This window comes from Dipodomys ordii, unplaced genomic scaffold (assembly GCF_000151885.1).
Source record: "Dipodomys ordii isolate 6190 unplaced genomic scaffold, Dord_2.0 Scaffold165, whole genome shotgun sequence".
Classification (NCBI taxonomy): Eukaryota; Metazoa; Chordata; class Mammalia; order Rodentia; family Heteromyidae; genus Dipodomys; species Dipodomys ordii.
The window spans coordinates 2,016,743-2,031,817 of record NW_012267381.1 but is presented as its reverse complement, the minus strand read 5'-3'; the positions used below and the strand labels follow the sequence as shown (position 1 = coordinate 2,031,817).

Sequence of the window (15,075 nt, the reverse complement as noted above, 5' to 3'; positions counted from 1 at the left end):
GATTACTTGAGCCTGAGCAATGTAGCAAGACACCCTGTCTTTAATTAAGCAGAAAAACAAAAAGACTTGGTTTTGTTTTCAGTTGCCATTGATAGAATAATCACTCTGCAACTTTGAGCCTGGTTTTCCTGCCCAGAAATGCCCTGAGATAACCTCCTTTGTCCTGTCTGATCCTATCCTCTCCATAAAAAAAAACAAACAAACAAACAAAAAAACAAATGACCAGTCAGTGGCATTTATTTTTTTAATCAAGGAGAAAGCACTAAGGATAATAAGCCAGGCCTGCTGAACCTGCCTCTCCTAGCTGTTTTGAATGTGCTGTGATAGTAGATTAGAAGTACACAGGAGGGGCTGGGAAGGTGGCTCAGTGGTAGAGCGCTTGCCTTGCATGCCTGAGGCCCTGGGTTCAATTCCTCGGCACCACATAAGCAAAAAGAAAAAAAGCCAGAAGTGGCCTTGTGGCTCAAGGGCTAGAGTACTAGCCTTGAGCTGAAGAGCTGAGGGACAGCCCCCAGGCCCAGAGTTCAGGCCCCACAACTGGACCCCCCCCCAAAAAAATAGAAGTACACAGGAATGTCACACTACTGTGGCCAGGGGGGAGCAAGTTGAGACTGGACATCTGCTTGTCAGACACGAGTGGGAGACTGACCTCTGCTTGCTGAGACATGAGGGAAGGGACACTTCTTTCCCTGCCAACCCTGTTCTATCCCTATGCTCCCAGAAGCCCCTGGGCTCAGCATCCCACACCCCTCACCCGCCCATCTTTTTTCCCCAGGTGAGCCTTGAACCAGGATGGCTGAGCCCCGCCAGGAGTTTGACACAACGGAAGATCATGCTGGGGGCTACACCCTGCTGCATGACCAAGATGGAGACACAGAACATGGTCTGAAAGGTTAGTGGGTGACCCAGCAACTGCTTGCCTTAGCAGGGACTGGCAGGAAGGGTTCGCATCCTGGTTTTTGAAGGAGTCTTCAATACCTTGTTGTGAGCAAAAGGGCACCATGTTTATTTGAATGGGCCAGGATAACTCAGAACTGGGGCCCGGGGGGCGGGGGGGCACGCAGGCGGCTGGTTATCTGAAAATCCACCTTTCCAGAGTAGAAGACTGCTTGAATGGATGGAGTATGACAGAGACTTCCATGGCTTGTCACTCAGTAATACATGGGCTCTTTGTGTCAGGAGCAACACCTGCCAGCCTATAAAATAGTACTCCGATAAGCATGTGAAATGTGTGGCTTTATTCATAACATTGCAGCCCTTTAAATCAGATCTGTCTGGCCCCTCTCTAGCAAGATAGGTGAGATCTGAATTTTTTTTTTAATCAGTCATGGGGCTTGAACTCTGGGCCTGGGTGCTGTCCCTCAGCTCTTCAACTCAAGGCGAACATTCTACAACTTGAGCCACAGCTCCACTTCCGGTTTTCTGGTGGTTAATTGGAGATAAGAGTCTCACAGCTTTTCCTGCCCTGGCTGACTTTGAACCAAGATCCTCAGATCTCAGCCTCCTGAGTAGCTAGCATTATTAGGTGTGAGCCACCAGTGTCTGGAAGTTAAACTCTAGTTTTTTTTTTTTTACTATATCCCCATTAATAAATCATATCTGCATATGCAAAAGCTAGAATACAATCTCCTGGCCATGGTGCATGACCTCTCCCTTGACCCCACTATGCCTCACCATGTAACCACGTGTTTACCATCCACGGACACCCAGAGTCCTGGCTGTAGCTCTTGGAGCCAGCCCCTCATTCCCTGCCAGAGCTGTGCTATATGGTGTTCCACAACCCCCCGCCCAACATTCCCTTCCCAATCCACACTCCTAGGTACAGCCCCACTTGCCCTGGTGAGAAGAACCCCTCCCCAGAACCATTGTCAGGGAGATAAAATGGCAAGGATTTACATTTTTCTTTTTGTTGTTGTGGTTTGCTTTTATTATTGTATTTCTTTGTTTTTATTGTCTAGCCTCAAAAAAAGTGATTACCCCTCCTGTTATGAAACTAGAGAAGCAATAGAAACTGGAATTTCTTAGCTGGACATGGTGGCTCAAACCTGTAATCCTAGATACTCAGGAGGCAGACATTATAGTTTGAAACCATCCTGGGCACAAGAGGTTCACAAGATCCCATCTTAATCAAGATTGGACAAGGCAGTGTGCATCTGTTTGTTATCCCCACCCTGGGAATCGCATAATGGCTGGATGCAATGGTCCGCAGAAACACAGGGAAACAGAAGTAGGAAGATCGCAGCCCGAGTAGAACAGGGTCCATGTCTCTTGTAATGCTAAAAATAATGAAGTGCTTTGCAGTCAGGGTGTGGGGTAGTTAGTAAAGCCCTGGAGCTCTGGGCTGAGAAGAGACTCCACTGCAGTGTCCAGCCAAGGAGAGTACTTGGAGGAGGGCTGGGATGAGGTGGGCAGCAGGGGGCGCTATCTCACAGGCTGGCTTCTGCCCGTGTCAGGAGTCGGGGAGGGAGATACTGGGGAATTCGTTTTTTTGTTGTTCTGGTTTTTTGTGGGATTTTTGGGTTTTTTGTTTTGTTTTTGTTTTTGTTAGTCATGGGGCTTGAACTCTGAGCCTGGGCACTGTCCCTTAGCTCTTCAGCTCAAGGCAAGCACCCTATCACTGGAACCACAGTGCCACTTCCAGTTTTCTGGTAGTTAATTGGAGATGAGTCTCACGGACTTTCCTAGCTGGGTTGGCTTTGAACCACGATCCTCAGATCTCAGCCTCCTGAGTAGCTGGGATTACAGGCATGAGCCACCAGTGCCCTGCTGATGCTGGAGAATTAGAAAGGCTGGTCACAGTGACACAGTTGGGGTGGAGGCTAGCTCACAGGTGAGGGTTGGGGGACACACTACAGTCAAACTTCCCAACATGGAACCAGTCACCACCAAGTGCTATGAGAAATGTATAATAAGTTCAGTTCTAGCCATGAGCACTGGTGGCTCATGCCTGTAATCCTAGCTACTCAGGAGGATCACTTCAAAGCCAGCCCAGGCAGGAAGCCTGTGAGACTCTTATTTCCAATTATCCACCAGAACACCAGAAGTGGCACTATAGATCAAAGTGTTAGAGTGCTAGCCTTGAGCTAAAGAGTTCAGGGACATCTCCCAGGCCCTGAATTTAAGCTCCACAAACAAACAAACAAATTCAATTCTGAAAAAATCTCTTGGGTAACACCCAAGTTAGAATCATAATATACAGAACTCACAGTGAAAGATTCATATCCTGAACCAGGGTGTATGCACATGTAACCACATGTATCTACATGTAACCACACAAGAAAGCATGGTTTAACTATTAAAAGTGTATATTATAGGGTTGAAGGCATGCCAGCAAGCTCAAAAAACTTCAGTACAGGGGCTGGGAAGGTAGCTCAGTGGTAGAATGTTTGCCTCACATGCATGAGGCCCTGGGTTTGATTCCTCAGCACCACATAAGCAGAAAAAGCTAGAAGTGACGCTGTGGCTCAAGTGGTAGAACGCTAGCCTTGAACTGAAGAGCTGAGGGACAGTGCCCAGACCCAGAGTTCAGGCCCTACAACCAACAAAAAACCAACAACAACAAACTTCAGTACAGCCAAAAAAAAAAATAAAAAGGTATACTATGTTGCCAAAAAAAAGTCCGTACCATAATAATGTCAGATGTTAATAACTGAGTGTACTGAGTAAGAGGAAAACCCTACAATTTTCACAATTTTTCTGTATATCTAACTGTCCTAAAATTACAAGTTCATTTAAATTAAAGTGGGAATGGGGGAGTGGTTTTTACTCATATTATTTGTCTAAAAGAGATATTATATTCAATTTGTAAGTAGAACAAGCTTACCAGGTTTCTCTGATTCAGGGTCACCTAAAGCTTATTTGCTCAAACTACCCAATTTTTTGTTTTTGGTACATCATAGAACTCTTTTATTCAAGATTGGTGCTCTACCACTTTGAACCACATTTCCACGTCTAGTTTTTTAGTGGTTCATTGGAGATGAGAGTCTTATGGGCTTTCCTAACTAGGCTGGCTTTGAGCTATGATCCTCAGATCTCAGCCTCCTGAGTAGCTAAGATTACAGGCATGAGCCACCAGCATCCAGCTTAAAACTATCTTTCACATGAAATATGAGACATTCTATGCTAGCACCACACACCACCACCACCACCAACAACAACAACAAAAACAACAACAAAACAGCAACACTGAGGTTGCTAAACCTTTTGGAAATGTCTCTGAAATGAAAGCCTGTGATGATAATTTGCTTACCCAAAGATTGTACTTTCCACAAAAACCAGTGATGCCTAAGAGATTTCCATACTTTCCATCAAGTTGATTCCTGGTACTGAGCAGTGTAGAATGATCTATTTTTATGTGAGAAGTGACAGGTTTCACTTGGCAGAAGGTATCACTGTACTAACAACAGTTTAGATAAGTGACAAAAGACTGTTTTGAATAATGACAAGAAATGGCAGATGTGTGAAATAGCAGAACAAAGAGTGTCTAAGCAGATGCTCAAAACTGGAGTAGGACTGAATACAGGCAGAGAGCTGCAAAGTGGTTTTTTAAAAAAAAAAATCACGTTAGCTTGTAAAACCATGCACCCTCGGGATTAAAAAGGGGTGATAGCTTTATTTGCTTTCCAGACACTGAGAAGGGGCATCTCCCTCCTTCCTCCCCTCCAAAAACAATGCAGATGGTGAGCAGGGTGGGAAAGGAGCTCCATCACACCTTGTGCCCTGTCCCCTACAGTCCAAGCTGGTTAGTACCGAGACCCAAAGGTTGTCTTCCTGGTGAGGCATCACCATATGTCTAAATCTTCTTGAAGCATATTGTGGGTTTTCACATGCTCCAGGACCAAGGAGCTGGATATTCCCAAAGCTTGTGTAGCACTGGGCAGTCCTTTGGCACAATGGGTGCCTGATGGTCCATGTCTTAGAGGCTGCATTTTGACCAAGGCCGTGGGGTGCATGATTGTGTTGTGGACTTGAACTCCATTTGTCTTTGTTACTGTGTTCTGCCTGTGCATAGAGTCACCACCACCCTGGTCCCCCATTCTGACTCTGAGATTGCTCCAACCTTAGAATCTCCCTCTTGCTTTTTAAAGGGCAATATCTATCTCTTGAATGCACCAGGCACACCTGCAACCTAACAAGTGCCCATCCATACTCCGCTAGCCAGCTATGAGTGGCACCACCATTCATAGGGTCATGATGATGACCCTGGCCAGCCGTTATAACCTTCCACGGCTCCCCAGGGACCTCATCCTCCAATTCACCTGACCCACACATCCCTATATCAAACCTTGGCTTAAACACAGCGGTCCTGTGGCCTTTGCACCCTCCTCCCTTCATTCTGTCTCATCCACTGAGGGCAGGAGGCCATTCCTTAGAAAAATGACTGGCAGGCCTGATCTGGTCCTTTGCCTGCTTGTGTCCAGTCAGCAGGCTGAGAGTGTTTTCTTTTTTCATATGGAAAAAGCAAAACTACCTTTATCAAGCAGTTTCCACCTTCAAGGTATCTTAGGGATATCATAGATCAGAAGGGGCCTGGGACCTAAGGCAGGAGAAATTCAAGCTCAACCTAGACTACATAGGTACAACCCTGGACAGGAAGGAAGGAAGGAAGGAAGGAGGGAGGGAGGGAGGGAGGGATAGGGAGGAAAGGAAAAAAAGAAAGAAGCAAAGAAGGGAAGGAAATAAGATGGTTCAAAGGGAGCACCCAAATATCATCTCCCAAAACTTCCCCAGGAGGCTGAGTGTTGTGGCTTCTTGACTAGACACAGCTCAAGTCATATCAGGATGATTTCCAAGGAGGAAGAGCTAGATGGAAGGGCTTGGTGAGGTTGGGGAGGTGGGGCGGGGAATCCCTCAGCAGCCTGTGTCACAGAGGAGGTATCTGTAATGTGTCTGATGGGGTACAAATCTCATGTGGCTGTGACTACAAATGGTGTAGGACTTTCCTTCCTATGATCAGAGCCCATATGTTCATCTGATGTCATGCTAGGAGCCCCAGGAATTCCTATGAGATATCTACATAAACATTAGCAACAGCATTAAAAAAAAAACAACAACAACAACTCACGTTCCTGTTAGTGCACAGTGCTCCCTCTCCCTGAGCCCTTCAGTCAAGGTAGCGTGGTAAGGCTGATAGTAATCATCACATCTTGATGGCTTCTCACATGCCAGGCCTGGCATGTAGTACTTTAAATATGCTTTAAGCAGTTTCATAATCACGAAAGCCTTGTGAACAGAACTGTGAGCCCCATTTTATAGGGGAGGAAACTGAGGAAGAAAAAAGGTTAACTCCCTTGGCCAGAGCCACACAACTGGTAGGTGGCGGGACCAGGTTTTGGGCTCCCTCAGCCTGCCTCCAGAGCCTGTGATCTAACTCCCTGGCTTTAGATTTTAGTCTATGCCTTGAGTAGGATAACTATGCAACAAAGAACATTCTGCAGCCCATACATGCATGAAGAGTCGTGAACGGCTATCATACAGGTAAGAGGATTCACCTAGCCAAGAGCTGAGGAGCCTTGACCCATCAGAAGACAGGAGAGTTCTTTCTGGGTATGCAGGACCAGGCTCAGGAGAAGACAAGGAAACATAGGTGACTAAGAGGTCTTGGAAAAGGACTCCAAAATCTGACGGGAGCTTTTCATGTTTCATTTCATCCATCCATCCATCCATCCATCCCCCTAAGGAACACACACAAAACACCTGTGTCCTGGGACTCTGGGGGACACAGTTACATGGGGGAGATGGAGGGCTGGATCTCTTTACGGTTTCATCATGAGGCAATGGGGTCACTGTGAGGGGGCTGCAGCTCAAAAGACACTGCTCCCAAGTTCCTCCCAAGGGCACAGTGGGGCATGGGAAGAGGCAGCCATTCTGAGGGCTCATTGTGTATGTTCCAGAGTCTCCCCTGCAGACTCCTGCCGATGACGGATCTGAGGAACCGGGCTCTGAGACCTCTGATGCTAAGAGCACTCCGACGGCTGAAGGTGGGGCCTCCCTCCCACCGCTTCCTTCAGACCGCACCCTCCCTGCGCTTAGCCACGCTCTGAGCCTCCCATCCTGGCTGGGCACTAGGCCGATGGCCTCCCTGCTCCCTCTCCCTCTGGCTGAGAGCTGTGCCGTGCAGTGCTTTGCAGGATGCTGCTGCTTCTCTGCCTTGCTCACCGTGGTCTCGCGTGTGCTTTGAGAGACTGAACTGTGTGCCACAGCTCCCCAGAACCTCCATCCTTCCTCAGCCCCCTCAGGACCTCCGCTTCGCTTTTCTCTCAGGACCCTGGGTCTCCATTTGGCTGAAGTACGGGTGGGGCAGAGCATCTCCTCAGCTACGCCTTGGGATTGATGTTGGTTTCATGTCCTTCCTTTCTTGGTCCCTGGACAGGGCTTGGGCCTCTGGACTTGGGCTGTGGGGTGTGTTCAAGCTCTTCTAGCTTGTCTCCTCCAGATAGCTGGTGTCCAAATTTTTATAAAATCCCTTACCTGTTTCCTGAAACACTTCTTACTCCTGGTTTTTCACCGCCTTCTCTTGTTTTCCCATCTGTGTGAATGGAAACTACTATATTTGAGTCCAGGCAACAGAAAACCCAACTCATGATGGCAAATGTGTGAAGAGGTTTGTTCATCTCACTTAATAAGATGTCTAGACTTGAGCAGCAGTTCCCTGGCATTGCTAATGCACTCTGTCTTCATCCCCTGCTATCCTTAACGGATGGGTCATTGCCTCTTGATTGCAAGATGGCTGCAGCAACCCTAAGCATCATGTCTGAGCAAGAACAAGTGCAAAGTATAATCCAGGCACTGATGGCTCATGCCTGTAATCTTAGCTACTCAGGAGGTTGAGTTTTGAGAATCCTGGTTCAAAACTTGCTTAGGCAGACATATCTGAGAGAATTTTTTTTCGGGGGGGTCTGGTCGTGGGGCCTGAACTCTGGGCCTGGGCGCTGTCCCTCAGCTCTTCAGCTCAAGGCTAGCGCTCTATCACTTGAGCCACAGCGCCACTTCCGGCTTTTTTTCTTTTTGCTTATGTGGTGCTGGGTAATCGAACCCAGGGTCTGAGAGAATTTTTTAATTTTTTTTTTTTTTGCCAGTTGTGGGGCCTGAACTCTTGGCCTAGGCACTGTCCCTCAGCTCTTCAGCTCAAGGCTAGTGCACTTGAGCCACAGCGCCACTTTCAGCTTTTTCTGCTTATGTGGTGCTGAGGATTTGAACCCAGGGCCACATGCATGCAAGACAAACGTTCTACCACTGAGCCACTTTCCCAGCCCTTAAAAAAAATTTAATGTCTGTCATGGGGCTTGAACTCAGGGTATGGGCACTGTTCCTGTGCTCTTTTGCTCAAGGCTAGCACTCTACCACTTTACACAGCACCACTTCCAGTTTCCTGGTGATTTATAGTCTTGTGGACTTTCCTGTCTGGGCTAGCTTCAAAACCATAATCCCCAGATCCCAGCCTCCTTAGTAGCTAGAATTATAGGCATGAGTCACCATTGCCCAGCCTCTGAGAGACCTTTTTCTCCATTTAAACAACAAAAAGCCAGAAGTGCAACTATCGCTCAAGTGGTATAGTGCCAGCCTTGAGCAAAAATGCTCAGCAAGAATGTGAGGCCTTGAGTTCAAGCCCTGGTACTGACACAAAAAAGAAATGAAAGAAAGGAAGAAAGAAAAAAAGGAAGGAAGGAAGGAAGAAAAGTAAAATAGCCAAAAGAGAACTGATACCCACTGTGTTCTCTTAGGAAAACAGGCATTTTCCTGCAAGCTCTTCCTGGCAGATTTCCACTTGTATCTTTTGGCCAGACCTGGGTCTCTTGGCCACCCTTGGTACATGGCTAGAATTTTGAGCATTTTGCTTTTCAGCCTGTTTAATAAAATAAATCGAGAGAGAGGGACATGGAGAATCATATTTGAACCAGTCAGTGGCATCTGCCCTCTATCACTTCATCCTCCTCAAAGAGATCCAAGCTTCATTCCCCTCACTTCCCCACACCCTGCACCTTGCGTTGTTATATCACTGGAAGAGAACTTAGCCCTGGCACCTTCTTAAGCATCCACCTTTGAATTAGTCCAGAAAGTTGCTGTCAAGTCCCTGCCAGCTACTTAGCGTTACGGCACATGTGTGGAAGGTGCAGCCAGGTAGCCCTTAGTCCTGAGCTCCTCAGTCTGGTGATAGTGTCCAGGTCAAATTCTCTTTGCTCCCCTGATAGCTGGTCATGCAAGACATTTCCTGCTCATCTGTTTTACAAGTTACATGTCACCTGAGGAAGTCCTGAATTCCCGCACTTGCCTCCCCAGCCTGGCTTTCCACACTGTCATTATCATTCCAGAAGAAGCTTTCTCCCATGGCTTAGTGCAGTCTAGACTGTACCTGTGTAGCCCCAGGCACCTTGGCTCTTGCAGAGAGCTTGGTGGAGGCTGGGTTTTATCTAGCTGCTATATCTACACTGGAGATGACCATAATTTAAGTGGCCTTCATGAAACAAAGCTGATTGGCTCCCAAGAACCCTTCAGAGCTGACCACCTCTCATGTCCAGAGCACCTGGATGGAACTAGGCCGCTCCCGAGGACCAGTGGTCTATGGTGATTGCTTCCATGGGACACTGACCACAGCTTCTAGAGGGCTACCTCCTGCCTCTGCCATAAAGCTGAATTCATCAATGGTCCCCCACGATGGGGGCCGGAAGTTTTGGGCCTGCTTAGTGCTGGTGCTTTCTTGCATGTAGCTGCTCCCTTCCCTGCATCACTTTGATTAAGCAGCAAAGGACAGCGGCTGGGCATGTACACCCCCATACACACCTGAGGTCATTATTGGTGGTTTTCAGACGTGACCGCACCCTTAGTGGAGGAGAGAATCCCTGGCGAGCAGGCTGCTGCCCAGGGCCACACGGAGATCCCAGAAGGAACCACAGGTGAGGGCGATTCTAGGGCTCTCCCCTGCTGTGAAAGCCCTGCCTGCTGCTGCAACTGTCCTGCTGCACAAATGCAGCCATGTCTGAGTGAGGCGGGAATGTGGGCCATGGGGGGGGGGGAGATGCTCTCCACCAGGCTCCCAGAGAGCGTCTGGGCCCTTCTGGATTCCTCCTGGATCCCACTCCTCCTTACTCATGTTATCAAATCCAGAGAGTTCTATGCCAGGTGTTTTAAGGTAGGCAAGACAGACCTATGCCACTTTCGCACCCTAGGGCAGTTCTTGCTCCTGCTCGGATGCTGACGGGTGGCAGGGGACCCTTAAGGGACAAGCTTACCCCCAGGAGCACCCAAGCACACGGGTCTCAGCGGGTGATCCCAGAAGAATTCAGAAATGTGGCCTGGCATCCATTTGGAGAACATTGTTGGCTTTCAACACTGTCATTATAAAACTGTCCCACACCACAGTGGCCACAGGGATGGGGAATCTGTCTGACCAGACACTGATGAGCCCAGCCACAAAGGCCCTAGGAAAAAGCCAGCACAGCCAGGAGCCCCAGGTACCGGCCTCCCACCCCCCGCCCACCCCACACACCTTTGAATCTTCTTCCTTGGGTGCACAGAAGACTCCAGACATTGGCTCACCAAGCCACAGCTGCTCAGCAAGCACTGCCAAAGATCTCTGCACAGGAAGCTCCAGCAATGGAGGCAAGGAAAAGAACCCCAGTCGGGGCTCTCTGGCCTTCCTGAATCTTGGTGGTTTTTTTCTCCAAGTTGGGGTTCAGAGCATCCATTGCAGCGAGAGAGGGCGTCACCCCTTCTCTTTCAATGTTTCTACTTTGCTAGGTGATGGCCCTCTGCTGTTAGCAAAGTCATCAGAGATAGTGGAGGAGACTTTCTCAAGACTAGTAGAGCCTCAGCCTTGAGCATGAAGGAGATTCAAGGTCACAGAACAACTCACAGTGTGACTTGGTGATTTGTTTTGTTTTGCTTGCCAGTCCTAGGGCTTGAACTCAAGGCTTAGTCTCTGTCTCTAAACTTTTCTGTGCTCAAAGCTAGCACTCTACCACTTGAGCCACAGCTCCACTTCCAGCTTTTTCTGAGTAGTTTATTAGAGACAAGAGTCTCACAGACTTTCCTGCCTGGGCTGGCTTTGAACAGCAAGCCTCAGATCCCAGTCTCCTGAGTAGCTAGGATTAGAGGAGTGAGCCACTAGCACTGGGCTGTGACTTGGGGTTTTTTTTGTTTGTTTGTTTTGTTTTGTTTTCTTGTCTTTTTCTGTAATTATCACTTTACAGTTTTGTCAGTTATGAAATTTCTCCCCTATCCTGATGAAAACTTGAGCCAACTCTTGACTTCTTCCTTCCCTCTGGGAAAACAGAAACACTTTAGTCTCCATAGTGCCAAACAGTCTGCAAGTACCAATCGGGATGAATGGTGGTCAGTCCATAGGACAGTGGAGCTCTGGCCCCATTCTGGGGTCACCTTACTCTGTCCAGCTGGTGTGGGGTAGGTGGGTAAGAGAGACAGCCAGGTAGCACTGGTGTGAGTTGCACCCCACTCCCTATACGTGTTCAGAGGTAGCTTCTTCCCGATTTCCCTCTCTGCCTCCTGCCATGCTCCTCTGAAGATCTCTGTCCACTGGATTCTAGCCACATGTCCTCCCTCCTTCCTTTCCTGGATCTAGCGGCAGACACACCTCTGCCGGTGGTAGCTTGCTCCTGCTGGTACCTACTAGACACGATCTGTTGTCCCCACATGGTCTGTCTGATCTGTGCCACTTCAGGTCTGTAGGTATGCAGCCTGCTGAAGGGGTCAGCATTGCACCTGTGCTCAGCCACCACTGCTGGCCTAGCCCCTCTTCCAACCTCTAGTTCTCCCAGGTAGAGCCCTCACAGCAGTCCTAAAGGTCCCCAGCCAGAGGGAGCACAGCTCAAGTATCTCGTCTCCAGGTGGGCATGGTGGTATACACCTTTAATCTCAGCTCTTAGGAAACTGCGGTAGGGACTTGAACATAGCCAGACCCTGTTGAAATAAATAGTACAAGAGCTAAGGATATAATTCCGTGGAAGAGCACTTGCCCTGAGTTAGCAAGGAAGGCCCTGGATTCAATTCCCAGTGCCACACGAAAATGGTGGAGCCACCTACAGCTTGCAGCCCTTCATATCTTGGTATGGTATAGAGGTCTTGGAGCTGGGGCAACAGTTTTTCAGCTGTTGACTGTGCGTGGATTTAGCATCTTGCTTTGCTGCATCTTGATGTTCCTATGAAGGTGGCCATGGATGTCCAGTGGGGGCTGACGCTTGGCTGCCCCACGGCGGAGCCCCTGCCCCCTTGAAAATATTCCCCAGGGATGCGAGAAGTCATTTGTGACAGGACACCAGCACTATGTGCCATCTCCACCTTGGGTTTTTCTCATCTGCTAGGGTCAGAGATCTTGGCAAGCCCCCAGCTCGGCCTCACAGCAGGGCCAGAATGTCATAGCCCTATCTTGTTGACTCTCCTAATGTCAAGACAGTGATGAAATCCCTCTGTCTTGAGGATTCCGTGGCCATGTAGCTGGACTTGCTGACCCTCTGAGCCTGTCTTCCACTTCCACAATCTTGTCCAAAACCCACACTTGGCAAACTCTGCCTCCTGGGAGATTGGCCCAATGCTTAGCTAATACCATGTCACCTGACAGTGAACTGTTGCCATTAGACCTAATGGGCAGCAGAGGGACAGCTTTGGGGACCCAGGAGGTGTGTGATGATGACCTTAAGGAGGGGAGGTCCTGAGCCCATTGCCCTTTCCAGCCCCACCATAGCTGCCCCATGATAGCCAGTGGATTGGCTGTTAATAAGGCCACTAGTAGCTAGTCAGCAACTCCAGATCTCTCATTGCTGTCCCTAGAAGGCCAAGCTGACATGTTGGTTCTAGGTAAAGAGAAAGCACCACTAGTCTGGGAGGCAGGCTGCTGACCCAGCTAGCAATGTGACGGCCTTCTCAGAGGCAGTGGGCACCTCTTCCTACCTCAGGCAGCTGGTAATTCTAGGTCAATGCATTATAAACTCTGCCCAGGATGATTGCATCTGCCATGCTGTAGCTTTACCCTAACTTCTGCTGTCTCCTAGGTATGAGCACTTATTGATTTGTGGCCTATTGGTGTTGTCAGAGCTTTTCTCAGTCTTTTTGTTTGGGGTGACCGGTGGGTCCCTAAACAGGACCCCAAGATCCCCTATAAGCTGCTCACCTGTTCTAGATGTTCTATTAAAGGGACACAATGGGAAAATACTTAGCATCTTTGGAGGGATTATCTATAACAGGCTCAGGGCTAAACATCCTTGCAGAATCTCTCTCTCTCTCTCTCTCCTCTCTCTCTCCTCACTCTCTTTCCTCCCTCCCTCCCTCTCTCTCTCTCTCTCTCTCTTGCTCACTCGCTCTTTCTTTGTGCCAGCCCTAGTGCTTTATGCTCAAGGCTAGCACTCTACCACTTCAGCCACAGCTCCACTCCTGGCTTTTTGGTAGTTCATTGGAAATAACAGTCTCGTGGACTTTCCTGCCCCAGCTGGCTTTGAACCATAATCCTTAGATCTCAGCTAGGATTACTGGTGTGAGCCACCAGTGCCCAGCCAGATTCTCTTATTATCCCTGCCATCTTCCTACAGTCAAACCCACGTAATCGCCTTGGAGCTTCAGAGAAGGAAATTGGTTCAGAAATATCAAGTGGCAGTGCCTGGGCATGCACCTGTCTACCTGACCCCTCTGCATCATGCTTCCCTGGAACCTCCCGCCTGTGGCTCCTAAAAATGGTTCCATCCACCATCTCCTCCATCCTGGTGTCTTTGTGGAAAAGGTCTTTTCTTTCTATCTTCCTTTCCTTTCCTTCCTTCCTTCCTTCCTTCCTTCCTTCCTTCCTTCCTTCCTTCCTTCCTTACTTCCTTCCTTCCTTCTTTCCTTCTTCCCTTCCTTCCTTCCTTCCTTCCTTTCTTTTTCTTCCTTTCTCTCTCTTTCTTTTTTCTTATTTGTTTGTTTGTGACAGTCCTGGGGCTTGAATTCCAGGCCTGGGTGCTGTCCCTAAGTTTTTTTGCTTATAGCTCCACTTCTAGATTTTTTATTTTCATTTTTATTTTTGGTGTTTAATTGGAGATGAGAGTCTCACAGAGTTCCTTGCCCAGGCTGGTTTTGAACTGCAATCCTCAGATCTCAGCTTCCCAAGTAGCTAGGATCACAGGCATGAGCCACCAGTGCCCAGCTGAAAAGTTCCTTTCTCCCAGGTCTTCATCACCTTGAAGGGGTGTGGTGCTGTGGATTTTGTTTCAGGAACTCATGTCATCCCTGTCCTGAGCAGTGACTTAGGGGCAGAGCTGCAGCAATGGTCCTCTTAGGAGCCACTTTCCCTGCAGGTCTCAGAAAAGATACAGGAGACACAGAAAGCCTGGATCCCAGCAAGCAGTAACTGTGTGCTTATGTTCTCTCCTTTGCCTCTGCCGGAGCAGCTGAAGAAGCGGGCATTGGTGACACCCCAAACCTGGAAGACCAAGCTGCAGGACACGTGACTCAAGGTCAGTGACCCCAAATTGTCTCCACACTTGAGGGTCAGGAAGAGGGGGATGGGAGCCTTCAGAGGGGGGCTCTGCCTGGATAATAGAGCTCTGACCTAGGCCCTCATGCTCAAACTCAGGGGACTTGGGGGACATGGTTCTCATCAAAGGTGGGCTACTTAGAGTTGGCAAGAGTCTTGATGGGGTCTCCTGACACCATACGGAGTCTTTCCTGAGGTGCTCTGTCTCCTGAAGGCAGCCAGCCCTGCCAGCCCAGCCATGGAGAATGTCCGGCAGCTCTCCTAAAAATAACTCTGAAAGCTTGCCCTCTTCCTCACCCCATCACCAGCAAATGTTTGTGTTTGAGCTTCCTTTGGGGCAGCCTTCAGATCTCTGATTTCCTTCTCAGAAACTCAACTTCTGTGTTCAAGAAAAGCAGCTTTCCTCGGGCACCAGTGGCTCACGCCTGTAATCCTAGCTACTCAGGTATCTGAGATCTGAGGACTGTGGTTCAGCGCCAGCATGGGTAGGAAAGTCCAGGAGAGTCTTATATCTAATTAACCCCTAGAAAACCAGAAGTGGTATTGTGGCTCAAAGCCTTGACTGAAAGAGCTCAGGGACCGTGCCTAGGTCCTGAGTTCAAGCCCCACAACTACCACCA

The 15,075-nt window shown here is 48.8% G+C and overlaps 1 protein-coding gene across 9 annotated transcripts in view; it reads left to right on the top strand.

Moving 5' to 3' along the window:
* The first annotated feature begins 778 nt into the window (after positions 1–778).
* Mapt (microtubule-associated protein tau) overlaps positions 779–15,075 on the top strand; it is a 50,162-nt gene continuing 35,865 nt past the window's right edge. For 5 of the 9 annotated variants that reach the window (XM_013033323.1, XM_013033320.1, XM_013033319.1 and 2 more), the window contains exons 1-4: positions 779–892; positions 6,894–6,980; positions 9,807–9,893; positions 14,370–14,435. In XM_013033323.1, coding sequence (XP_012888777.1) covers positions 793–892; positions 6,894–6,980; positions 9,807–9,893; positions 14,370–14,435 — 340 coding nt within the window. In that variant the 5' untranslated portion in view covers positions 779–792. The remainder of the gene's footprint in view (positions 893–6,893; positions 6,981–9,806; positions 9,894–14,369; positions 14,436–15,075) is intronic. The other 4 variants (XM_013033325.1, XM_013033321.1, XM_013033326.1 and 1 more) reach the window with 2 other exon arrangements.